This window comes from Theropithecus gelada, chromosome 12, assembly GCF_003255815.1.
Source record: "Theropithecus gelada isolate Dixy chromosome 12, Tgel_1.0, whole genome shotgun sequence".
In the NCBI taxonomy this organism is placed as follows: domain Eukaryota; kingdom Metazoa; phylum Chordata; class Mammalia; order Primates; family Cercopithecidae; genus Theropithecus; species Theropithecus gelada.
Genome location: NC_037680.1, coordinates 76257378 through 76284840, shown reverse-complemented (window position 1 = coordinate 76284840; position 27463 = coordinate 76257378). Strand labels below are relative to the sequence as shown.

Genomic DNA, 27463 nt, shown 5'->3' with positions numbered 1-27463 from the left:
CTGCCAACACTCCGAGATGGAGAAGGCTGGATCTGACATAATCGCACATAATACTGTTGTGACATCTAAGTACAATGATGATGATGTGAGAAGCATCATGAACCTGATTTTTTTTAACACTCATTATGTTACTTATTTTTATGCCACATTAGGCTAGAAACCAAATGTCCACATAAATGTTAATTTCCTCAAATCTGTGTTTAAAAATTATAATTAGAAAATAAAAAATAGATTTAAAAATTAATTTATTCCGTCAAAGTAGTTATTTAGTGATTATTTCACTACAGGAACAAAATTGGATCAAAATGGTGACATTTAATCCTTGCTACACGAAAAAAAAAAAGCAGGTCCTGATTTTTTGGAAGCGAAATGTGTTTTCAAGGTTGAGTGGCCTAGAAAAAAAGGAAATGCGGAAGCCTGTTTCATATTCGTTGTAACTTTGACTAAATGGGTATGCACAAGGACTGCTTTTGTCCCGGGGTGGGTCCAGTTCACAGTCACGGGGGCCACTAATCCTTCAGGAGGGGATTTACTAGAAGGGTGTGTGTGACTGCATGTGTCCCTTGCAAGGAAACCAGAGAAGAGCCCCCTGCTGGTGCATGATCAATAGGCAAAGACCTGATCATTAGATTCCAGTGCCCCTTTAAAGTCATTAACTGACTAGAGAATTGCGGAGGGTTTGGCGATACAGAAGAGCAGACGAAGAGGCAACACTGAGAAGAAACTGAAGCGTTCAGGGACGCCAGGCACGTGGTGCCGGGTCAGGGAGGGAGAGGCAGAGCCAGCCCGGGCGGTGTGCGGCTGGGGTGGGGCGCGCTCCGGGCGCCCGGGAGGCGGAGTCGGCGGCGGAGGCTGCGCGCGGGCCACGCGCGGCGGCGACTCGGGCTAGGCAGCCGCGTTGCCCCACTGCCCTTCGGTGCGCGCAGGTCCGCTCCCCTTCCAAAAACTGCGGAGCGGGAGGCGCGGCCGCTAGTTCGAGAGCTCGGCCGGGGCAGCGCCGGCCGCCCCTCACTCCCGGGCGCCACAACCCCGCGCCCTCGCCGCTGCTGCGTCCCGCGAGACCTGTGTGGAGTCCGGGAGTCACTTCGGATTCCCTTTCAGCGCACGTGGTCCTGGGACACTCCACCCAGGAACCCAGGCGGAACCGCGCAGGGATTCCTAGCAGCGGGGTTCTGGCCGCAGCACGCGTTGCAGCAGCCTGGCGAGCCTCCTTGCGGCCTCCAAGTGCCGGTGGGGTGCGTGCGCAGGGGGCAGGTGAACTGCTGCACTTTGCACTTGCTGGGCTAGGTTCTCTGGGGTTGGGGAGGAGCGGAGGCGGAGGACGGTCGCGTGTTTGATCTATCACCAGAGGTCATCCAATGGTAATTGAAGGGATGGGCTAGGAAGACTAGGATCTCCCTGTCCCAAACACAGAGTGTTTTGGGGGGCTTGCGTTTGGCTCACTTTCTGAGCCTGGTACTGCCGCTCATTTCAGCTTCGCTGTGAAGGTGAATTTTTCTAACACCATCTTTGTGTGATTTAGCTGTCCACAGGGAATCAAAATGTGGAATGAGAGGATGAAACTAATCCTTTCTTTTGCACTGTTAGGGGTTGCCATAAACACCATTTGTTAAAAAGCATAATTATGTTGGGAAAGTGCCTGATGAGACAATTAAGCTGCATAAACACACTGAAAACAAATGAAAACCAGAAGACGCCCACACCCCTTGTGTAAAGCAATTTTTTGTTTACATAGAAACGAGAGGTCTGGGCTGATTTATTACAACAATGTTATTAGTATCTAGAAAAACCTAATGACAGACTTTTTGTGAATTTTCAGTGATGAGACGATGGACATGATATGAAAACCTGCCTGCAAACCTGAGCTAGCTACGAAGCCTGAGCTCTCTCTAGGTTAAGATGATTAGGCCAACGAATGATCCTGGCGAACAAGCCAGCGGATTTATTCAGGGAGAACACCATTACTTGCACCAGAGCACTTTTAGCTTAAACTCTAAAGTTTAAAGCGTGTCTCAGAGTTAGACCACTGTGGTTGATATCCCTCACGCAGGGAACATTACCTGTCAGAAAACGACCCTCATCAAACATTTGTTGAATGAATTCATGAGGGCCTCATCCATTTTTAGTTATGATATTTAAAAGAGACCAACGTTATGAGGTGCTGAACTTGAAGAGGGAAATTGTTTTCTTATTATTTTAAGATATTTTAATTCCTTTAGATCGTGAATATCATTTGAGGTATGGAAAAATGAGTCAAAAATGCTATTCTAGAGTACTAAAAAGAAAGCAACCTCCAAAACCTGTGTAATTAATCTATTTTCAACAAAAATCACATTTTTGATATTATTGAGTAATATATATCAGAATACGTGTCATCTTTCAAGTTACAGAATTTTGTAAAAAGACTTTAAACTGATTTAGAAACTTTGGTGGAACAAGGAGGAACTTAGACAATTGTCATGTAAACCATCCAAATGGCTTCCTTGTTTATTATACAAATAATGTCCATGGCGTGGCCTGTAGATACTTTTTCATTCTTGCCACAAGAATTTCTTTTATAAGAATCCACATATTAAATAATCTTCCTCGTTTCCTTTTTCTGCATTTCCCCAGTAAGTCTAGTTTAACAACAAAAAAAAATCATACCTGTTTGTAAAATAGTACAGACCTTGAAAACAGGGATAAGGCTAAGGAAAACTATGCTTAAAATGGGATAACACACTTTAATGAAAAACTTTCACATACATGATGGAATTCATACTGAGGACCCTGCCAGGTATTTTCCAGTGTCGTTACAAGGTTCATATGTATGTGACCGTGTACACATTGTTTCTTATTTTAGTCAATCTGGGGATTTTATGCTTTAGAATTTTTCTAGGAATGAAATAGTAAAGTGCTCATATTATGACTGCTTCATTTCCAAAAAGTTATGATTTTTTTATAGTTAAAACATGAAAATATGAATGAACTCTAGAGACACATAAAAATTTTTCTCCTATTCCAGAAAAATCATGTCTTCTTCCAGAGTGGGACTCCGTTTGGCTGCCTGTTTACTAAACATTTCAGAAGCCAGAAGAAAATACATTGTTGAGAACATAGCAAAAGCAGCTCTTCTTGACAAAAATGGTAGGAAAAGCAGACAATTGAAGCTGAATATTATAGTGTTTTGATAATATAGTAATTTTTGTACTGTGCACACTGTATCTACAGAACACTTTTCTTCCTTTCTTCCTGAATTTTCCTCCTTGTTCTTGAGCTGTTGCAGCTCTGCACAACTCTAGGATACTGAGATAGCTCAGTTACTCAGATGTGCACATATGCTCTTTTCTAAATGTCTGCATACGCTCAGCAGCGCAGCTCTTAACATTTGCGTGTGAGTCTCTGAGATGCGTGTTGTTCAGGATATTGACAGGCTCCTGGGGAGGATGTATTTACCTAAAAGTATAATGTTTCCCTCATGGGTCGTTTATTTGATCATTAATAGAATGAGCATAATCGTACCTTATGCTTTTTATCGAGCAGGTTAAATGAAAAATAAACTTGCCAAATACCAACTACTTTTCAAAGCACTCCTGCCAGCAAAGCCCATGCAATCATTACAGTATTATTATTTCTACCCTCTTTTCTCTGCATAGAGACTGTTAGGCAAGTGCATTTAAATGATATGCGTAAGATCACTCAGCAATTTGGTGACAGAAGACTGGAACTCATGCCTCCTTATTCCCTTGGCCAGTATTACTATGAAGGATACTGCTCTTTTTTTCACCCTTCTTAAAATGTTCCTGTAATGACACATGGTTAGATATTATTTGTCTTTACTTTCACTCACACTAACACACACAACAGTATATACAGTCGTTTAAATAGAATGCTTGTTATTAAATCAATAACTTTTTGGCAACAAGTGAAACCAGCCCTAAAGCGTTTCAGACAGTAAATTTTAATTTCCGATTGTCATTTTTAATGTGGTTACTGTTTTTCATATGAAAGAAGTGTTTTCCCCCAACCCATCTTAACTGTGAGCATATTTAAGTTACTGTCTCGCAACTTTGCAGGAGCCAGAAATGTCTATGAAAATTCCTGATAATTGCTGATAGGAAAACTCCTTTGGAGTTGGTATGCAGCTGTGATTTTGCATGCTTTTTGTGGAAAGAGCCAGCTCGGGCTCTTCATTGTCAGACACAGTACACCTAATGGGATTGGGTTGCCTGTCTCTGTGATTAAGTAAATGTGCAGAGACATTTGTGGAAGACACACGCTGATGGATGCCTGGGTCTCAACTCACAGTTTTTATCAGCTTATTAGTGGCAGCAGCTCAAATGGAATTATAGCTATTATACTCCATTACAAATACCAAACAATTTACTTCTGCTGAGATTCACACTGACAGCTCCTCTTGCCAGCAGTAATTTTTTTTTCTATATGCATGCTTAAGAAATTGCAGGAGAGAGTAGTATTTTATTCTTTCAGCATTTGATTCAATTGAATCATATGAAACTGAGAATAAAAGCTTTTCAGGAGAAGATTTAGGATGAAAAAAAATTGAATCATATCTCTTTTTTTCCAGGAGTTAGAGTATGTTGAAAAACTACATAAAATAGGAGGTTGCATGATCTTGTTCTTACTTCATCTTTTATAGTTTTCAAAATGCAAGGAAGGTAGCACTAGTTAAGAAAATGAACCTTTTTTTTTTAACAAATATTTTAAAGGCATTTTTTTAAGTGAGTGGAATAAAACTATATAAACTGTATTTTTTTTCTAATTAAGCAATGTGAGCACATTTAAATGGCCTAGAAAGGTCTTAGGTAAAGGAATCTGAGTTATAAATTTTAGACCTACACCAGGGCAGGACTCTATAGATGCTCATTTGGCCATGAGTGAGTGACATACATATGTTTATCTTCTCACATTATTAAAATTAATAGTGTAGGGCTGTTGTAAGCTCTGTAGTTCCTGGGTGTAACTTGTTTTTCCTTTCCTCTGAAAAGATTAATTGTTAAGCTGCCAGGGGACAGGGAGACAAGGTATAATAGCATAACCAAAGGTTTAATTACCGCCTGAAAACTTTTGTCCTTCACTTTGAATTTGCTTTTGTAGGCATAAGGGGTACTTTTAAGGAGCCTGGACCATGCTTGTAAACTTCAAAAATAACTCTAGGGCTATGTATGGCTGCCACACAAGGGAATGGCAGCTTTCTCCTCCAGGTTACACATATTCAAGAGAGTCACAAACCACCAAAAGCTGGAAGTTGTTAACATCTGAAGGCTGTTGGTGGCCTCCGAAAAGGAGATGGTGGACTCAGAACAGTTTCTAATGGACAGGTGCATGCGTCTCAAAAACCTCTGCTCTGGGCACTAATTGGTCTATTCTAGTTTTACCAGATGTTAGATCTTGACCCAAACAGTTTAGTTTCTGGATTTGGGAAGGAAATATTGACAAGGCCTAGGTGATGAGATTGATGAAGCACAGGATTTACAGCGATATGATTTGGCTATTAGAGAAAGGGGCTACCATCTTAGACTGAGTTAAGGGAATTTTGGCAAATTCAGTAGCAAGTCCAAAAGAGGGTCTATTATAGACATCAAAAGCTTGTGTCTGGGCTGAGCCATCTGGTTATACAATAAGATGCGGTAAGAAAAGTGGACATTGCCTCTCATGAATTTCATGTTTATTCAATGTCACTTCCAAAAGTCACATCCCAGAATTTTTCAACTAAGCTAAATTGAATTATAGCAGAAGAAATAAACTATTAAGGTTTTATCACAGAAAAAAAAATTCTTGCACTCCTGTCTTGTTTTCTTTACAGGAAAGAAACATCCTCAAGTGTCAGTGCTCAATATATTTTCTGATCAAGACTATAATAGATCAGTCATTACAATAGCAGCTTCTGTTGATAAGTTGGGTAAGATTTCAGTTTCTTTCTTCACATATTTGTCTTTATTTTGGTGAAGGGTAGGCCTTCGGGTAGACCTGAACTTTCTCTAATCATTGATTTCCTGTGTAAATCTGAATACTCCCCTCTGTTAAGTAAAGAGTCTACCACAAAACTACATTTAGTCATTTTTCTGAACATGTAAATCTCAAACATCCTCCATTTCCTCTTTGTTACAGTGAACTTTGGGGTCCAAGATTTCATGACTTTTTTTTTTTTCTTTTTCTTTTTGCTGAAGATGATCACATATCCTTTGTGGTTAAGAAAAGACATCTTCAGGTTTTAGCCCGTGAAGTAATAGTGTTGAAGTCAGCTTTCATTTCACCGCTAAGCTGGCATGGAATGAAACATGCTAAGCAGTGCATTCTGGGTTGGGAGCTTGAGATCTGGAGTTGGGCCATGAGTTGACATGTCTCACAGGGACATTGTAAGGTTTAGTAGAGAGCTTACTGATAACTTCAGCAAGCATAGGACAGATTATCTTTTTTTTTTTTTTTTTTTTTTCCAAGACAAGAGTCTCACTCCGTCACCCAGAGTGGAGTGCAGTGGCCCGATTTTGACTCACTGCAACCTCTGCCTCCCGGGTTCAAGCAATTCTTGTGCTTCAGCCTCCTGTGTAGCTCGAATTACAGGCGCACACCACCATGCCTGGCTACCTTTTTGTATTGTTTTCAATAGAGATGGGGATTTGCCATGTTGGCCAGGCTGGTCTCAAACTCCTGACCTCAAGTGATTTGCCTGCCTCAGCCTCCCAAAGTGCTGGAATTGTAGGAGTGAGCCACCGAGCCCGGCCTGGACAGATTACGTTGAATGTTAATCTTAATACAGGATAAAAATCCACTTTTTCCTCTATTGCTAAAATGGTCATACTGTATTACTAATAAAAACTCAGAGTAATATCATAAAACTCTTAGGTGTCTATAATATGCATTTAGCTATAATAATTCAATGAAAATATAATTAGTGGATAAGAGCAAAACTAAAATAAGTATGCTTTAAAAAATTTACGTGAAAAAGAATTTATGTGGTTCAGCACAGTGGCTCATGCCTATAGTTTCTGCACTTTGGGAGGCCAAGGTGAGAGGATTGCCTGATGCCAGGAATTTGAGACCAACCTGGGCAACGTAGCAAGACTCAGTCTCTAAAAAATAAAAAATAAAAAAATTATGTTTGTGTATCTATTTTAATAGAATTACTCATAAAGCATTCTGCAAATAAGGAATTTGATTAGATTAATTGGAGAAAGTTGAAAAAATTTAAAGTAACCAATTATAAAAAAATAATCAAATAGTATAAGACCAATAAATCTTGTATAATTCTCTCACTTTGGGGAGGAAAAGGTGGAAGAAATATGAAGTTTTATGACTGTTGGGAGGTGGGGTGAGGGGAGAGGTTGGATTTTGTGTTTTTCGTTATTTTGGACAAAAAAGAAGTCTTCTATACAGATGACAAAAGAAAAGCAACTAGTGGAGCAACAAAATCATAGCTTTTTCTGTAGATGCAGTTGAAAGCTTAATGATTGTTTTCCACAATTTTGCATTTTTGGGCAGTTCTGTTCTGGCTGCCTGCCTAGAGGCCTTCCAGGCTATCGATACGGAAGTCCAAGAGGGAATCCACCCTTGCCTGAGAGCAGTGGACCTGGTTCCGATTGACCGTCTCTCTGGAGTCACAGTGGAAGAGTGTGGAGTGGTGGCCAGAAGTAAGAGAAAGTTTGGGGTTGTGTGTTCTCCTCTTATTGGAAACCATTTTTGCAAACTGAAATAGCTTGTGAGAATCGCATCACTCCTCAGCTCCCTGGGAAAAGTTGATCTTGAAGAACTGTATCCACAATACACTGTGTGTTTGTGACATACCCCTCCACTTCCTATGCCATGACATTATGGAACACTAAATGTTGTGGGGTATGGCGAAAAAAAAAATCAATAATTTTATCCCTTACAAATTCACAATGGATCATGAGGAAGCAATAGTGGTTTCTAGTAAGTCCTTCAGGCTCTTCAGGGCAGAACGATGGTGTGTTTTGCCTATCGGTGTCCTATTTTCTTGAGCAGGGGTAATGATGAGGTTGAAAATCTACTTAAATGTTAACTCTTACCCCTTTTTCCTCCGACTTTTTTTTTTTTTTCCTTTTTTCCCTGTGCACAACTCTCACTAAGATTTTCTTTAGAGCTAAACTGTCACTTGAATGATTTCAGCCCCAGGGGTAAGGTTAATTTGGAAAATTTGAGCTATGCCACTTGAGGTGTTTTTGAATTAGGCAAATTGGGAGAAAAGAAAGAACTTTTGCCTGGACTGTCTAACTGTACCACGGTTAATTACAAGATGCAGAGGCTTATAATCTTCGGGGAAAAATCCGCCTTAGGATAATTGCATTCTTTTCTGTATGACCTCAGAAATCCCTCTATGATGTTGTCTCATTTTTAATTAATGGTGAATTGTCTAACATTTGGGATGTAGATTTGGACTTTAGTTGAGCTACATGAAGCACCAGAAATAGGAAATGAGACTTGCTTCCAAAGTAGTGCCTCACTACTTATGCTGCATTTTCATGTGACCTGACAGTTGAAGGGTTATTTCCGAGGGAAATCTTGGCCTCAGACTTGCCTTACGTTTTATCCAAGAAAGAGTTAAAATTCAGCATGGAGGGGAAAATGTGTTCCACACAAAAATGAAGAGTTCAGAATTGTCCAGACCAGAATAATGATTTTAATTGTCTTCAAAACAATTATGGACAATTACATTAAATCTCAAATTAGCTAGTACATGAAGTTCTTCATTACATCGGGACTGGTCCACCCCAGATGTTTGTCCTGCGTAGGAGACAGTTAAGAATCAGTGAGTCTGGACACAGGATTTCTCCCTTCCCTTGCCCTTTGCTTCATTGGCAGCTACTGTACCTCATGATTTAAACATGGCCATTTCTAATTAAATGAGAGCTCAGCTGCATTCTTGAACTAATTTATAACATTTGATTTGAAATGTAATAGCTTCAATCTTCATCTGATTAAAAACAGTCCTATACTGTACATGGTTACTATTTTGATGCTCCAACATGCAGTTTTTATTTTTACATTCCCTTTTCTACACAGCTGTTCATCTAATATCATCCAAATTTTTTTAAGTTTTTTTTTTTTTTTTTGTAACAGCATGCTCAGGCATTCTTATGAGGCAGAAGTATTCACATTCTAGGATCCTGCTGTTCTCAGAACAGTGAAAGGATGTTTTTCCCTAGAATAAGGCTTTCCCAGAGAAACCAGCTGTAACATAATAATCAGCTAACTTTCTCTGGACAAAGGGCAATAAATAGCATCCCAGTGACATAAAAGAGTTGATACTGATATGTGCAATTTATGTATACTTTGTATGCAAAAATGCTGAATAACATATTTCACAACTTTTTAATATCAGCTGTAAGTTTGCTTTTAGCTTCAGGAAGAGGTTCTTAAGGTGGGTCCAAAGTTGGTATTCAGAGGATTTATAAATAACCGTCAACAATTTTTGCAAGTTTTTCTGCATGTGCATTGTGTGTATATACATAGAGACATACACTCACATATACTTTTGCATATTATTTTAGTTTGAGGACTTTTAGAATACAGGGAACAGTGATGCAGAGGCCCAGAGGTGAGGGCAGCCTGAACTCGAGCACCTGCAAAGGACTTCAGTTTGGCTGGATGGAATGTAGAGGTGGGGTGGGATGGGAAAGACATTCCTGGGAATGTTATGAAATGAGGCTCAAGAGGTAATCAGAGGCCAAATTATGAAGTTTTAATTTTTTAAATTTTTTGAGATGGAGTCTCACTCTGTCACCCAGGCTGGAGTGCAGTGGTGCAACCTCGGCTCACTGCAACCTCCGCCTCCCAGACTCAAGTGATTCTCGTGCCTCAGCCTCCTGAGTAGCTGGGACTACAGGTGTGCACTGCCATACCCAGCTAATTTTTTTTTTTTTTTTTTTTTTGTATTTTTAGTAGAAATGGGGTTTTTCCTTGTTGGCCAGGCTGGTCTCAAACTCCTGACCTCAAGCAAGCTGCCGGCCTCAGCCTCCCAAAGTGCTGGGATTACAGGCATGAGCCACTGCACTTGGCTAGATTATGAAGTTTTAGATGTCTGGTTGAAGGGTTCAAATCTTGTGCTAAAGGCAGTGGTAACCACTGAAGTGTTTTAAGCAAGAAAATTATATGATTGGCTTTCAGTTCTTAGAAAGAGCACTCTGCCTGCATGATAGAGAATGGACAGGAAGCAGGCTGACCAGTTTAGAAGGATGATATTGGCCTAAGAGAATAGAGAATGGACAGATTCCATGGGATCTTACTGGTGAGGGACAGAGCAGTGGTGTGATAGTGTTATAACTTAAAATGACAGAAGAAAGGAGGTTTGGGGAAAAGACCATGAATACATTTTTTACATGCTGTCATTTGACAGCATGTAAAAGGTTGGCAGAGGTAAAATAATAGTAATGTTCTAAATGATTCATTGTGAGCAATGTTTACATAGGTATAATAATGTAACCACTAACTATTCACCCAAATTGATACAAATATTTTGAGAGGATGGTTGATTATACAGTTTAGAGCTCAGGTGAGATGTAGATCTAGTCTATATTTATTTAAAGCTTATAGGTTTTCTTCCCAATATTTTGGACATTGGTATGTATGTATGTATTTATTTATTTACTGAGATGGAGTCTCACTGTATCACCCAGGCTGGAGTGCAGTACATGATCTTGGCTCACTGCAACCCCCCCCTCCTGTGTTCAAGCGATTCTCCTGTCTCAGCCTCCCCAGTAGCTGGGATTTCAAGTGTGAGCCACTGTGCCTGGCTGGTTTTCATTTTCTATAAAAACTCACAATTGATCTATTAGGCTCTGTCTCATTTTTATCACTATTAGGTCTCTAAATTTTTTTTTAAGACAGGATCTTGCTGTGTTGGTGAGGCTGGAGTGTAGTGGCATGATCTCGGCTCACTGCAACTTCTGCCTCTCTGGTTCAAGCAATCCTCCCACTTCAGCCTCCTGAGTAGCTGTGATCACAGGTGCATGCCACCACACCTGGCTCATTTTTGTGTTTTTCGTAGAGACAGGGTCTTGTCATGTTGCCCAGGTGGGTCTTGAATTCCTGGGCTCAAGCGATCCTCCCACCTCAGCCTCTCAAAGTGTTGGAATTATAGGCATGAGCCACTGCCCCTAGCCAGGTCTCTAAAATTTTTTCCTTTCCTCCTTCTCTCTCTTTCTTTTTTCTTCCTTCCTTCTCTCTCTTTCTTTTTGTTTTTATCAAAATGATACAGGCATGTAGCTAAAAATCACATACTGCACAGGGTTTATTCAAAAAATTCTAAGTACCTATCTAACCCCTTTTACCTCCCACCATACACACCCTTCAATTTCCTTTTCCTCAGAGCCAGCCAAGTACTTTCCACTTTTTTACCTTGTTTTAACTCTAGATATCGAAATATCACACTTACACTGGTATGTCTTGGTCTTTCAGTTTTAGGCATTATCTATTGACTTCTCACTGTGGAAGATGAAAATTTAGCTTCCCCTTACCCCACCTCTCATCTCTAACACACACACACACACACACACACACACACACACCACTCACACATCCCAATCTTCCAACCTCTCAATATATTTATATCAAAATTTGAGTCAATAGTTAGTGGTTACATTATTATAACTATGTAAACATATGTATAACTATGTAAACATTGTTCACAATGAATCATTTAGAACATTATTATTATTTGACCTTTTCTGCATAACTTTGTATTTTTGCTGGAGTTGGTCATTATCTTTTTGATAATTTGTTTGCTTAGTGTTTTATATACTTACCACTGGTTTGGCTCCAAATTCACTGTCAGTTGTTACATCTCTCTATGCATCCAGATAGAACACTTCATGCATTCATTGAGGGTTCTATCAATTCCATCTTCTTAAAGAAGTATCTTCTAGAATTCTCCAACCTGTTCCAGTTAGGACTAGCTGCCCTCAGTGTGCTGAGGATAACTGTCTTCATAGGATCTCCCTCAACCATCATCATGACTTTCATCTTTCTCCATGTTGAACGCCCTGGTCCTCAACCTGAATCCCATATCTTCTCTTTCTCTTTTTTTACTTTCTTAGTTTAAGGTGTCATTTTGGTGGAACACATCCTTTAGTAGCTTTCTGGAAAAAAAAATGAAGTACATTGTTGACCCTTTGCATGTCAGAAAGTGCCATTATTCTCCTTCACACTGAATTATTAGTTTGTCTTGCTATAGAATTCCAGGTTAGAAATAACTTTAATTTAAAGATGTTGTGTCATTGACTTCTTGTTTCCACATTGCTATTGAGACTTCTGAAACCGTTATGACTCCTTATTTTTTGTATGTGACCTTTCATTTCTCTCTGGAGGCTTGTGAGGTCTTTGCTTGGTTCCCAGTGTTCTGAAATTTCTCTCAAGTGCTTTTGTATGGGTTTGTTTCCATCCATTATGCTGGATACTTGGTGAGTCCTTTTATTCTTTGAAACTATTGTCCGTCAGTGCTGGACAATTCTTTTAAATTATTCCATTGATGATTTCTTCCATTTTCTCAGTTCTTTCTAAAAGCCTCATTATTTGGAGATTAGAACTCTTTTACTGGTCTTCTACATTTACTTTCTTTCTTATTTTCCATCACTCTATTTTTATAACACTTTCTGGCAAATTTCCTCTACTTTCTACCGTAGCCTTCCGTAAGTTTTTTATGGCTTCCATGTTAATTTCCAAGTGCTTTCATTTACTCTGTAAATGTTCCTTTTATTTTACTTTTCAAGAGAACATCCTGGTTTTTTTCATGAATGTATCATTAATGGATCATTGTGGTTTCTTCTTCCTGCATAGTCTCCTCCCACCTTACCCCCTTCACCCCATTGCTTTTTCTTGTTTTTTTTTTTTGTTTGTTTTTGTTTTTTTAATTTTGTTTTGTTTTGTTTTTTAAAGGCTTTCCTAAGATGTTTGATGATGCCTGGTTGGCTGTTTATTCTGAGTGCATGCTAGAAGGCTGAATGGACATTCCGAGTATGCACATGGGGTTTGTCAGCTGTAGGCTGACATGGCTGGGTCGTTTCTTTGGGGAACTCATACTTCAGTACTTTTTTTGTCTTTCCTCTTGAGCTGTTCATGTTCCCCAGAGAAGGATCTTCCAGTGTCCAGCCTGGAGTGGAGACACCACTGCCAGTGTTTTAGAAGCTAAGTTGCACAAAAGGGCTGAAAAAATCTCAACGTTTAGATTGTCAATATAAATGTTCTTTTAATTCCTCTCTTTTTGTTACTCACCCCAGCCCTCAGCTGTGTCCATATTCCCCAGCCCAGACACCTTGTGTTTTACCTCTTGCATATTCTGCCAGGGTGTGGCAGGGCAGGTGCCTGTGTGGATCAGGGATGGGCTTTGACCGCTGCTGAAGCTGACTTCCCACCCATCTTTCGGTTTTGAGCTTCCCCTTTGCCTTCCCTCCCAGAGTGGGGTTGCCAGTTCTGCCCACTATCAGGTGTCTGTGGGATGCATCAGGCGCTTCTCTGCTGCTCCACTTGCTGCCTTGGGTCTGCCGAATCACCTCCCCCTCACACGTTTTCTCTGCAGCTTCCACTGCGATTGCCTCCTCTTTATTTCTGTTTGTTTGAGTTGATGCTTGGGAAAAAAATTTCCTTACCATTTTTTTCCTTGGAGTTTCTGGAAGAAATGAAAGTAAACATATGCATCCACATTTTCATGTTTTCCTGGAAGTCCCTACTTCTCTTGGCGATTTTAAATCATCTTGGATCTTTTAGGAACAATGCATTCACCTCACTTGGACTCATTGGTAAATTTTCAGGAGCATTCTTCTTTTGTCTGACTTCTACTCAGTATTGAAGATATTTAGTCTGATTTTCTGGACTTCTATCAAGTTTCTATAGACAATTTCTCTGCAGGATACTGTGGACCTTGATGCTTCTTGTATGTGTTCTACGTCTTCCTCACTCCATGTTTTCATATGCTGGACCCAGTGTCTCTGTAACATGTAAAAGTTTCTGTTTACACACAAACTTTCATGAGAAGGATTGAGTGATGATAGAGGGGAAGGGTCAGCGCCGAAGGTTCTTAGGCAAATTCTCCCAATGCCTTGACAGTGAAAATAGGCTTAGCTAACATGTAGGCTCATAATATTCAGCTTTAAGAGTCTAGACCATAGTTAATGGATTTTATAAATGATATGGAAACTTGCTTTTTGTTTCATGTCATTGATCAAATGAATATTTGTATAATGCCATATCAACTAAGGTCATTATTTAGAGAACTGGAAAGATAAATGCTAGCCATGTAAGTTATATGAATAAAGAAATAGCTCTGGCATGACTGATTCTTATTTCTTTGATTTTTAAAAAATATATAAAACATTAAGGACTTTGATCAGAATGATCAGCCTTGTAGATTTTTTTTTCAATTATTCTTATGACTTGGAGGATGTGTGCCATGACACATTCACACAGCGTCAACACTCGCATGGTAGTCTTGAGACCCTTTGATTACCTTATTACAGATTGTCAAAACATGGGCTGATCTGGCAAATCAGGAACAACTTTTCACTTTAAGAATTTCTACTCTGATTCTCCAGTTGCTATGGAGATTGTCTCATAAAACAGTGTTGGATTTGGTTGAGATCAGTCAGTTTAGATGCTGGGTTCTGATAAAGTTCTTACCACCATCAACACTACCCTCATTGCCATAACATAAAAACAATAGTCGATTTTACAAATGTGTGTAAACGTATTTAGGGCATAGCATTTAGTTGGAGAATTACAGGAATACTGCCACAACAGAAAAATCTGAGAAAACAAGGGATTGTGCATTGGGAAAGTACTTAAAATATTAAGATTGATTTCCAGTGACTTTAGTACCTTTTAACTATGAAGGAAAGTTACCAGGTTGCTCATAAATGCATATTGCCTCAGGCTGAATAAATGCAAGAGGAGTCTACCAACCACTGTAAAACAGGTACTAATGAAGAAGGAAAGGCCAAATGGGAGAACTGGGATAAACAAACTTAATCTTCCATGACCAGCATTTGTGGATGAACCCAGCCATACTTGAAAAAGCTGCACTCTTTTCTCTTACTGTGGCTTTGCTACAACCTGCAGTGTGAGTGATCAAGCAAGTTAACCCCATCGGGCAACACTTGACTTGTCGGGGACCAGAGCTGGTGGATAAATGCTTGCCTCTTTTGTCCCTGAGATGGACAATTCTGAGGACCATCTCAGCAGGATTGAGTCCCAGTTGCTCACGGCTTGATGACATACCCTGGTATTGACTTTTACTCCTTCCCTGTATCACTCCTCCATTTTTTTTTTTTTTTTTTGAGACAGGGTTTGCTTTGTTGCCCAGGCTGAGTGCAGTGGCACAACTGGGGCTCACTGTAGCCTTAACTTTCCAGACTCAAGTGATCCTGCCACCTCAGCCTCCCAAATAGCTGGGACTACAGGCATGTACCACTATGCCTGGTTAATTTTTGTATTTTTTGTAGGATGGGGTCTCCCTGTGTTGCCTAGGCTGGTTTCAAACTCCTGGGCTCAAGGGATCTGCCCACCACGGCTGGCCCCTGTCTCACTCTTGATATAAAAGCAATAGGGTTTATTGAAATATTGACAAGTAGTGGTGGCTCATGCCTATAATCCCAGCACTTTGGGAGGTCAAGGCGGGAGGATTGCTTGAGCCCAGGAGTTCAAGACCAGCCTGGGCAACATAGGCAGACCTTGTCTCTACAAAGAAAAAAAATAAAAAACATTAGCTGGGTGTGGTAGTGCGTGCTGTAGTCTTAGTTACTTGGGAAGCTGAGATGGGAGATCCCTTGAGCCCAGGAGGCTGAGGTTGCAGTAAGCCATGATGTACTACTTGTACTCCAGCCTGGGCAGCAGAGCGAGACCCTGTCTCAAACACAAAACAAACAGACAGAAAAAGAAATATCAACAAGAATAAATGTCTTATAAGAATCTCCTAATTGGAACAAATAGGTGGGGTACATGAAATCCATGCTGCCTGACTATATACTTCTTGTAATTGTTTCCCAATCTAGAAGCCACAGGTGAGATTTAACAGTTAAAAATTAGGAGCCCCCTCCCCAGCCAACCACTTCACCTAGGTAAAAGATCTCTTAGAACACTCAGTGTTAAACCAGGAGTCATTGTGGGAGACATCAAACATTCACCCCTTACTAACAAAGGGAGCCCTGGGGGGCCTCAAAGTGGAGGGGTTTTAGGTTTTCTGATTTTCAGTAGATATCTACAACACTCAGAGATTGGCATTTTATATGATTGCTGATGGTGTTTTAGAGATTGTGGATCTAGTAGGGGTTTATTACTGGTGACTGAATACTAGGCTCTGGTATTTTTAAGCCCAGGCCCCATTACTGTGGAGATGTTTTTCCTGAATCCCTTTTCCTTTTATCTTTCCTTCTTAGTTTTTATAGTGGCTTCCAGTGTCAAGGCCACTAGGACTAGAAAACTCTGAAGAAATGATATAATAATGTTAGTGACATTGATGGGCTTGTAGATTAAGTGCAAGTCTCTCCACACCGTCATGCACCCAGCAGCCCATCCACCTGTTCTCTATTGGTAGAGTCTCCTTCCTTCTCAGGAGACTCACAGCCTACAATAACAATGACAACAATGTATGGCTGTAGTATTATGATATTACAATAATTATAGCATAATTAATTATCGTTATTATGTGACTATTAAAATTACATAAGTTGAATAATTCATTCTCCAATTTTAATTACCTAAAAATATGTAGTAAGATAATATTTTGAGATGTTAATTGTTGTGCTTTTCTTTTCCCCATAGCCTGTGTGGGACAGTCTGAGTACCTTGAGGGGATTATAGGATTGTTATAGTGACAGTGCAGAAATAACAGTGTTCATGTTCTATTTATTTATTTATTTATTTATTTTAGAGACAGGAACTTGCCAGTTGCCCAGGCTGGAGTGCAGTGGTGCAGTCCTAGCTCACTGCAGCCTTGACCTCCTGGGCTCAAACGATTCTCTGCTTCAGACTCCTGAATAGTTAGGACCACAGGCATGGATCACCGTGTCCAGCTAATCTTTAAATTTTTTTTTGTAGAGACAGGATCTTGCTATGTTGCCCAGGCTGGTCTGGAACTCCTGGCCTCAAGTGATCCTCCTGCCTTGGCTTCCTAAAGCTCTGGGATTATAGGCCTGAGCCACCACACAGCCAGAATTTTTGACAATCAAAACCAGAGGCTTTGGGAAAGCAGTGCACAAAGTTTATAGCATAGCAACGAAATTAGAAAGAGTAGAGAAAGAAGGTCACTTCACTCCCTCCCCCCAGGGAAATAAGAGTATTGGGGTGGGTTTAAGAGGAGAGCATGACAAATAGTACACGTCTTCCTTTCCCACATTTGGAACCAGCCCCACAGAAGAGAAAGGCAGGTGAGAAATGGCAATGCTACAGTAACTTTATTACTGATAAAACTAGTATTGACGGCTGGGCCTGCCCCACTAGAGAATTAGACTAACCCAGCCGGCCACAGGCAGTACTGGGCAGCCAAGGCCTGAGGCTGGACAGCTTTGTGGTAAAGAGGAGTAGCCTGGAATGTGTGTTTCCTGCTGACAACCAGTTCCTAAGAAGGAAGAGGGAGGCAGGGTGGGTCTGTGCACATCCAGTTTCTCTCCCAAACTCCCCATCAGAGAATGAAAGTTAGGAGGGAGGGAGGCTGGTGTTTTAGTTTACTAGGGCTGCAGTAACAAAGTACCACTGTCTGGGTGGCTTAAACCATAGAGATTTATTGTCTCACAATCCTGGAGGCTAGAAGTCCGCAATCAGGGTGGCAGCAGGGCTGGTTCCTTCTGAGAGGTGTGAGGGAGAACCTGTCCCATCTTGGCTTGCACTTGACCTTCTTCATGGTCACGTGGCATTCTTTCTGTGTATTGTCTGTGTCCCAATTTCCCTTTTTTATGAGGACCTCAATCATATGGGAATAGGGACCCAACCTGCTGTAGTATGACCTCATCTTAACTTATTACATCTGCAATGACCCCATTCCAGAATAAGGTCATATTCTGAGGTACGGGGAGCCAGGACTTCAACATATGTACTTTCAGAGAACACAATTCAGCCTGTAACAGACAGCAAGATGAGCAGAGCTCTCTCCATGAGGAAGAAAACATCAGTAATGGGTGGGAAGCATTTTTCTCCAAAACATAGTTGAAAGAGGTTGGAGAAGGGTGTGTGGAAAAGGTCGTTGTCTGAAAGGTGGGAATATGAAAAGGGGGAGGGCAGGACTTGACTCCTTTGGGGGGCAAATGGTGAGAGGTAATACCAGCTTTGAGACCACTGAGAGATTATTGTGCGTTGTCTGTGGCCAGCAGCCAAGAAGAGGCTTGAGAGCTGAACACACACAAGGAAAGCAAAGTAACCCGTGCAAAGCATTTGTTTGCCCTTTTGAGGAGCACCAAATAGGTGCAAGTTAACTCTTTGTTGCTGTGGGGAGTAGGCTTAATGCTGAAGGCTATTTATACATTGCTGATATGTTATCCAACAGAAGGATTCCTGGCCATTCCCAAGGCTTTGCCATGACCCATCTGAACTACTCTTTGGGGAACCTTTAGCATCTCTGTAGCCTCTCTGAAAGATAGCGAGAGGTCCTTAACAAGCAGGGAGCAGTATATGGAAGTGAAAGGCCAATACCAATTCCCCCCACTCAGGATGTATATGTGTAGGTCTGCCGGTCAGTCTCTGATCAGCATGAACTAACCAATAACATCACATTCCACTGTGGTTAGACAAGGAAGCAAGATGGGAAGTGGGCAGGATAAGAATTTGAAACTGGACACACTGGCTCACACCTGTAATCCCAGCACTTTGGGAGGTTGAGGCAGGTGGATTACTTGAGCTCAGGAGTTCCAGACCAGCTTGGGCAACACTGTGAGACTTCATCTTTACAAACAATTAAAAAAAAAAATTAGCCGGGCGTGGTGGTGTGTACCTCTAATCTCAGCTACTTGGGAGGTTGAGGTGGGAGGATCACTTGAGCCTGGGAGGCAAGGCTGCAGTGAGCTGTAATGGTGCCACTGGACTCCAGCCTGGGAAACAGAGCAAGACCCTGTCTTTAAAAAAAAAAAAAATTGGGGAGCTGAACAATCTGAGTTCAAATCCCACATTTGCTACTTGTTTGCCAACTGGCTTGAGAAATTTTTTAATCTCTTCTTTTTCAGTCTCTAAGAGTTTTTGTATCTGTAAAATGGGAGAATAATATCATTGTATCAGGATGGTTATGATAATTGATGACTGTGTAAAGTACCAGGTCCTCTGCCTCCTACCGGCTGTCATTATTTTTAGTGTTTCTCCATTGCCTTGTGGAGGGGATACTGAGCAGTTGGAGCCCAGGAGAGGCTTTATTCACCATAAAGAGAGGTGGATCCCCCTTTTCTGTTTTATGTATCAAGATTCCAAATAAGGTACCTTCTAAGAAAAGGGATTGCACAGCAAGATGTTAGAAAATCACTTGAGCAAGAGATGTCTGAAGTGCTTTCAGCTCTGAAATTTAAGTTCTATAGCAAACAGCTTCTCCTTTATCAGTTCTTCATTTGCAAAATGATATTCAGTACCTATTTCAGAGAAATATTATGAAAATAAATGGAGAGGTGTTTGTGAACATCCAGACAGTCTTGGAGTGCCTGTTATGTTTCCATTTGCTATAGTAAATACTATTGTGACTTTTAGAGAAGTATAACAAAGTACCTTTCCCCAACAAAACTGAGACCGTGAAATCTGTGCGTGAAGCCATTAGAGAGCACCACAGGACACAATAAAATGAGTTACGGAGTACAGTATAAGTTAAATATGTTAGGCCACTCAGGAAAGTATAATTCTTTAAATGAGTAATATCACATCTGCACAAAGTGGTAAATATATCAGCATATGCCCTACAAAGGAATAATAAGCTTCTGTATACATATCTTTATGAAACTATATGTTATATATAAGGAAATAATAACCTTCTTGGATTATTGGTTATGAAATATATATGTAAAATATGCCCCAAACTCCTGATATACTATATACTTTCATGAATACTTATATCTGTATCTCCATGAAATTGTATGATACTTTAAGAGTTTGAGGGCACCTTATTTTTCTGTTTATAGGGAGGAGAGTAGATAGGCCCAATTTTTTCATTCCATAGCTGGAAAGCAGACCTAGACACATTAAGAAATTCACTTGTAGTTTTTTCTATCAAGACAATAACAAAGAATGCTCACAACCATTTATTTATTAGACCTTGCTGATTTTTTAAAATTAATTCTCTGTTTCAAAATTTTGAGTATACAGTTAAGGTTAAAATTCACCTCTGATCACTACTCTCATTCCTGGTTCTCTGAATTCCCCCCTGCCAAATTATGGTAAGAGTATAGCATGACCCAAATCCTGAATTTTCTACATGCTTTACTTACATACGTGTATAAACCTATAAAACCAATATAGTATTGCTTGGATATGTTTGTATTAGAAATGCTCTCATACTATAATTTTTTCATTCAGCAAGATAGCTTAGAAATATATCCATGGTATTACATATAGTTCTATTTCATTCTGCCTGCTTTATAATTATCATAGTATGAATATAACACATTTTGTCTGTTCTCCTGTTTGTGGACATTCAGATTGTTTCTTGTTTTTCCTAGATCAAATAATGCAATGATGAACATTCTTGAATAGTCTCTGTTGTCACAAATGCAAGGCTTTTCCTAGAGCAAATACAAAGGAGTGGAATTGTTAGGTTAAAACATTAAAAAAAATTTTTTTCAGATTAATTTAACATGAAAATCAATTAAGTGCTTATCCTGACCTCATTTCCATAATAGGTAAGTTTTTTTCTTTGCATTTTATTTTTTACCGTCATGCCAATAATAAACTGACAACTCAGAGATGCAAGTGAAATTACTTTTTCTTAGCAAGGCCTGTTCATTTGGAAGCGTAGATGTTGTTATCAGCCTATCGTGGTTTTTAAGTTTGTCCTTTTGAAGTGAAACATGGTGGAGTAAACAGTAGCACCCAGTGATGTGCAGTAGAGTTTCGTTTCTTCCCTTAAATTGTTTTCCACTACCTCAAGAAAAAGCAGGCAACAGAACGTGTCAGTCGAAATGCAATTTAGGGATTGCACTTGATCTCATTTTTCAGCCTGATGTTTCTGCTCTTTCATCATAAAGATCAGCTGCATTTTATTTTTTTCAGTCCCTTAGAATAACATCAGTTCTAGTCAGCATGTTTAATGTGCTTCTCAATGATGTTCTAGCACAATAAATTTTTGTATCTCGTGCATGTGTACATATGGTAAAAATTTCTTCAGGTTCTAGCCATGTGGGGGAGGAATACTGCGGTCGCTTTGTTAATGCAGTGTTTGTGTTGGAGCAGTTAGGGCCCCGCGCTTTAACTCTCAGCACTGGGCGTAATGAGACGGCTTTGATGGTGGTGTAAGAGTCTAGTGGGATGGTCACAGCTTCACACTTCAAAGCAGAGCATATGGGACGAATACTGGTTAGCTTTGTACTCTTTGGGGATGGTTGGGAGACAATTCTTAACAGCTCTGTTTAATGAAGACATTGGAAAAGAAATGTTCTATCTTTAAAATAATTTTGAATTGCAAAGAGAGAAATTTCCACCACCCCCCTTTCATAGACTAAACTAAGAATAATTTTTCCTAGTCTGCACTTAATTAGAGGCAGTGCAGCATCACACTGCTATACTGTATTTTCAAATGCCACTCTTTTTAAACATACTGTAGCGAGATTAATCGGCCAGTTTTAGTTTATGTGCATGAGTTTAGGCAAAAACTTTTAGGGCTATCTGTTTTATCATCTAAAATTTTTATGACTTCTGGTAGAGAATTTTACCTTCTTCTCATTAAAAAATATGTAACTAAAAAATCAGCTAAATAAAAAAAACTTGGCTGTATTAACAGCTATACTAAAACTAGAGGATGCTTGTAAGCTTTTAAGTCTAGCACCCAGTTTAATTTTTAGATTTTGTGGGTTTTTTTTTTTTTTTTTGTACTTGATTTGAGTCTCAGGTGATATGGGTTGGAAAATGTTCTTTTTGATTGGTTTGTGCTTAGGGAAAGGTTTGATACTTTTCTGAGTATCATTTGAATCCAGGTTTAAGAATAATAATGAACCATGCATTTATGCAGTAGGTCACAGAAAAGAGAATTTAACTTTTCCTAGAGGAGAGGGAACAGAAGACTCTTGAGGTCTTTTTTCTGAGTTCTGCATTTTGGCTGGCATCAGAAATATAAGAAAACGAATGAGTTCTATTCCTTGAGCTGCTGAAATGCAGTTCTGTTTAACAATTCAGTTTCAAGTCCATTTATATCAGTAGTCCTAAATTGCTCCTGAAAGAAAGAAAAACAGAAGGGAAAATAATGATATTAAATACTACTGTAGACAGATACATTTAATTAAGCAGATTCTTAAGTCCTGAATTAATGTACTACTTTTACTGTTGTATATTCTTAATAAAATACTACATTTAGCCACAATTATGTCTGTTATAGGCTTAGAAAAGACATTTGTGTTACGAATATGAAGCTTAAACTTCTCATTGCACTGAGAAACATCTAATTACATCGATTCTCCTGCAAAGAGGAATATAACCAAACTCACAGAAGTCTCTAAAGTTAAGCCTGAAAAGAAAGTGCTAGATATTCATGTATAGGAATGACTAAAAATTATTTTTTAGCTAATAAGATCAGCCAAACATGAAGGTTAAAAAATATATATTGTTAAAAAGCATTTTGGTATTTCCTTAAATCAACCCTTTTAGAATATGACCAGAGAAATTGGAAAGGGCAGAATCACTAAGAATAGTGGTGAGAAAAGCTTCTTAAAATGGGGGGGGGGGGGACCTAAAAAAGTTGGTCTTTTAATAAAGAGTGATTTAGGAAGCTGCAGTTTTGTTTTGCCTGTTTCAAAACTGTATGATGGCATGATATTCTTTCTGAACAGGTGGTTCAGATATCTGCCCTGTCTAACAAAGCTGATCTGCGTGGATATCCCATAGGTACATGTGGTTTTGACTGCTGTGGATATGACCACTGCTCTAAGGACAGAGCACAAAATTTTACACGACTGTGGAAAATTGATCCCATGGTTTCTCACTAGAAATACAGTATGTTCTCGCTGGTGTTGAACTCTCTTCTCGTTTTGTTAGCAGAGTGACTCCTTATTCCCATTTGTTAGTTTAGAATGGACACTGATTTTTTTTTTTTTTTTTTTTTTTTTTTTTTGAGATGGAGTCTCTGTCTGCCACCCAGGCTGGAGTGCAGTGGTGCGATCTGGGCTCACTGCAAGCTCCGCCTCCCAGGTTCACGCCATTCTTCTGCCTCAGTCTCCCGAGTAGCTGGGACTACAGGCGTCCGCCACCTCACCCGGCTAATTGTTTTGTATTTTTTAGTAGGGACGGGGTTTCACTGTGTTAGCCAGGATGGTCTCGATCTCCTGACCTCGTGATCCGCCCATCTCGGCCTCCCAAAGTGCTGCAATTACAGGCTTGAGCCACCGCGCCCGGCCTAGAATGGACACTGATATTCCAGGTTTGCAGCGCCAACATCAGCAAAGTGCTTAGGAAGCAAAGTCAGTTCATTCAATTTGATAAACCTTTATTGAGTAACTAGAAGGCACTGCATTCTGGGATTTTGAAACTCAGAATGGAAAACAAAAGCTCAAGATTAACTATTTAATACAAGTCTATTAGATTTGATGCTATCAATAAAAACAAACAGAAGCTGTAGAATATTCTAACACAAGGATGGGAGAAATGAATTCCAGGAGAGGGAGGGCACAAATAGGAAGCAGGGCTTAATTCAGGAGTTTGGGTTTCCTGGGACTCTTTCACAAGGCTACAAGTTTGGTTCCACTGTAGAGGGAAGTGGAACAAACAGCTTAGAGAGCTGCAGTGAGCAGTGGCTTTACAGCAAATCTGAACAAAACTGTTGCTTTAAACGATAATGCCACTTACTTGAAAACTGATGAGACAGTTTTCCACAGGCTTGAGCTTGAAGTATTCATAATTATTATCTTCTTTAAGAGGCCTATGTGATTCACTTGATGTGGAAATTTGAAGTTACAGGGGATGATTTTTATGCAGATTCATTGAGAAAACCATAATATAAAATCAAAATTAGCCCTTTTGAATATATAATTCATATAACAAATAAAATAGCTTGGTTGTAAGTAATTCTCTAACTAAATAGGAGACTTTTGTTGAAACACAGGCTGTCTAAATTGTTTTCCAACAAAATTACAAATACCTACTTACCATAGGCCCTTGGGTTGCAGTCATTGGAAACACAAACGTTATTTCCTTGAGTATGAAGAGGGTATTGTACTGTCTTTATTGCTAAATATTATTTTGGCCTTGGTTGTCTCTTCATTGTAACAAGAATAATGTAATATTTCATTTTCTTGCTTCATTAGAGAACAAAAATCAAGCTTGATTTCTTCCATGATGAATTTATGTAGATGACATAATGGAAGAGGAATTGTTAAAATATAGGAGCATTTCTACTAAGTAGGAACATGCCAGCCTAGGAGGGTATCCAGAACTCAGAATTCAAAGCAGGGCTTAGGCTTGCAAAAAGGAAAGGGAGCTATTTATTGAGTTATTCTCTGTACCAGACATTGGGCTACATGGTTTTCTTAATTTATCCAATCTCTATCCATCCTATGGGGAAGTTTCTTTTTCTTTTTTTTCCTTTACTTTCTGTTATTTTTTTCTCCTTGCATCTCCTTCATTTTCCTTTTGTTTTTAGTAAATAATCTTAAAGCAAATTCCAAAGATCATGTTATTTCACTCCTTCATAATTAATATACATCTCTAAGCAATTCAAATATTTTCTTACATAACTGTAATGCCACCATCACAATCAACAGAATGATAATTTGATGATACCGTCTAACACCTAGTGTATAAACCAGGCAAATATCTCTTTATAGGGGCCTGTTCGAATCTAGATCTAACATGGCTCACACATCATACTGATTGTTGTATCTCTGAGTCTGTTTTGATCAAGACCAGTCTCCCTGTCCCCCTCAATCCCGTTTTTCCACTGCCATTTACTTGTTGCAGAATCTGGGTCAGTTATCCTATAGAATTTCTACATTCTGGATCTGTTTGCTTCCTTATGGTGTCATTTAATTTGTGTCTTTATCCTTCACATTTCCTGTAAACTCTGTTAGCTCCAGAGGCCTGATTAGTTTGAAGTTTAATTTTTTGGCAGGAATTCTTAAAGGTGGGCTGTGTGTTTCACACTGCATCACACCAGGAGGCTGCAGTGCCTGAGTGTCTCACTGCTGCCTTTATCTGATGTTGTGAAGTTCCTAATTGATTTTTCAGGAGGGTTTCATTTATTCATAATCTTGCCTAAAACAATCATGTTTTTAGGTGCTGCAAAATTGTGATTTTCTAATTCTATCATCACTTCCACATTTATTAGTTGGATTTTTTTTCTATTAAAATTTTTTTTTCTCATCAGTTTGGACTATCTAGCTACCCTAAAATATTGTTCATGCAGGAAGGACAGGATAAATTCTTATTATTATTTATTGTTTTTTGAGACGGAGTCTTGCTCTGTCACCCAGGCTGAAGTGCAATGGCACAATCTCGGCTCACCGCAACCTCTGCCTCCTGCGTTCAAGTGATTCTCCTGCCTCAGCCTCCAAGTAGCTGGGATTACAGGTGCCCGCCACCACACCCAGCTAATTTTGTATTTTTAGTAGAAATGGGGTTTCACCATATTGGCCAGGCTGGTCTTGAACTCTCGACCTCAAGTGATCCACCTGCTTCAGCCTCCCAAAGTGTTGGGATTATGGGCGTAAGCCACCGTGCCCAACCCATTCCTTTTTTTTGACTGAGAAATTTCTAGATAAGGAATTGGGGATTTAGAGAAAGTTTTTTTTTTTTTTCTTTTTTCTTTCTTTTCCATTTTACAGATAGAGAGGTTAAGACTCAGAAATGTAAAGTAAATTGTTCAAGATCTCCCAAATAGCTATTAAGGAGCAGAAATGGTATTCAATCCTATACTTTCTGGACTTAAAAGTGTATGTTGTTTCCACGAAACTAAAATGCACCCCTGCCCTTGAATCTCCAATTGCAGTCAGCTGGGGGTTGCTACTACAAATATCTCCCAGTGCTTTGCCCTTTAGGAACCAGATTAAAGGACCTCATTTATAGGCATTCTGCCTATATAAACAGGCAGTGCTTCAGAACTGTACCTCCAAATGGAGGGGCTGGCCTGTGTAGGCAAAGAGCTGGGCAGGGCCAGGAAACATGTCATAGTATTTGGTAGGACAGGCTTTTGGGCATCACAGTTTGTGATTTTAGGCTACTGCAGCAGCCCAAATGTGAGTTACACTAAGTTATGGGTGGAGCACATATATGTGACCAGAACAATTTGGAGAGTTATCAGAATTTAGTTAACCTTTCCTAAATATTCTCCCATTTCTCATGCCGCCTCCTCAACCACTGTAGATTTGAAGGGAGAATTTAGCTCACTGCCTGTGTTAGTCCGTTTGCATTACTGTGAATGAATACTCGAGACCTGGTAATCTATAACGAAAAGAGGTTTATTTGGCTCATGGTTCTGCAGGCTGTACAAGCATGACACCAGCATCTACTGGTCTTCTTGTTAAGGCTTAGGAAGCTCTTACTCATAGCTGTAAGGCAAAGGGGGAACAGGTGTGTCACATGGTGAGCGAGGGAGCAAGAGAGATGCTGGCTCCTTAAACAACCAGCTCTTGTGTGAACTCATAAAGGAAGAACTCACTCATTGCCATGGGAAAGCACCAAGCCACTCATGAAGGATCTGCCACCATGACTTAAACTCCTCCCATTAGGCCCCACCTCCAACACTGGGGATCACATTTCAACATGAGATTCAGAGGGGACAAACATCCCAACTGTATCACTACCTAAACATTATGTTGCAATTCCTAAACTTCGGTTGACTGTATCCCTGGCATCTATCCCCGCCCCGCTTCAGGAGCTGTGACCCTTTGGTACTGGCTTACTTTGCTCATTATGACTTTAAATATCGCATTTTTTTTTTTTAAACAAATTAAAGGTTTGTAGCAACCCTGCATCAAGTGAGTCCATTGGTGCCATGTTTCCAACAGTGCGTGTTCACTTCATGTCTCTGTCACATTTTAGTAATTTTCGCAATACCTCAAATCTTTTCATTACTATTATGTCTTTTTTCTTTCTTTTCTTTTCTTTTTTTTTTTTTTTTGAGACAGGGCCTTGCTCTGTCACCCAGGCTGGAATGCAGTGGCATGATCCTGGCTCACTGCAGCCTTGGTCTCCCAGACTGAAGCAATCCTCTGATCTCAGCCTCCTGAGTAGCTGGCACCACAGGTGTGTGCCAACATGCCAGGTTAATTTTTGTATTTCTTGTAAAGACGGGATTTCACCTTGATGCCAAGGCTGGTCTCTAACTCCTGAGTTCGGGCAATCTGTCTGCCTCAGC

The 27463-nt window shown here is 39.8% G+C and overlaps 1 protein-coding gene across 2 annotated transcripts in view; it reads left to right on the top strand.

Annotated features, from left to right (window-relative positions):
* The first annotated feature begins 822 nt into the window (after nucleotides 1-822).
* FTCDNL1 (formiminotransferase cyclodeaminase N-terminal like) overlaps nucleotides 823-27463 on the top strand; it is an 89443-nt gene continuing 62802 nt past the window's right edge. The window contains exons 1-3 of one of the 2 annotated variants that reach the window (XM_025404992.1): nucleotides 823-1254; nucleotides 3005-3126; nucleotides 5807-5902. In XM_025404992.1, the coding sequence (XP_025260777.1) occupies nucleotides 3012-3126; nucleotides 5807-5902 (211 nt within the window). In that variant the 5' untranslated portion in view covers nucleotides 823-1254; nucleotides 3005-3011. The remainder of the gene's footprint in view (nucleotides 1255-3004; nucleotides 3127-5806; nucleotides 5903-27463) is intronic. The other variant, XM_025404991.1, reaches the window with a different exon arrangement.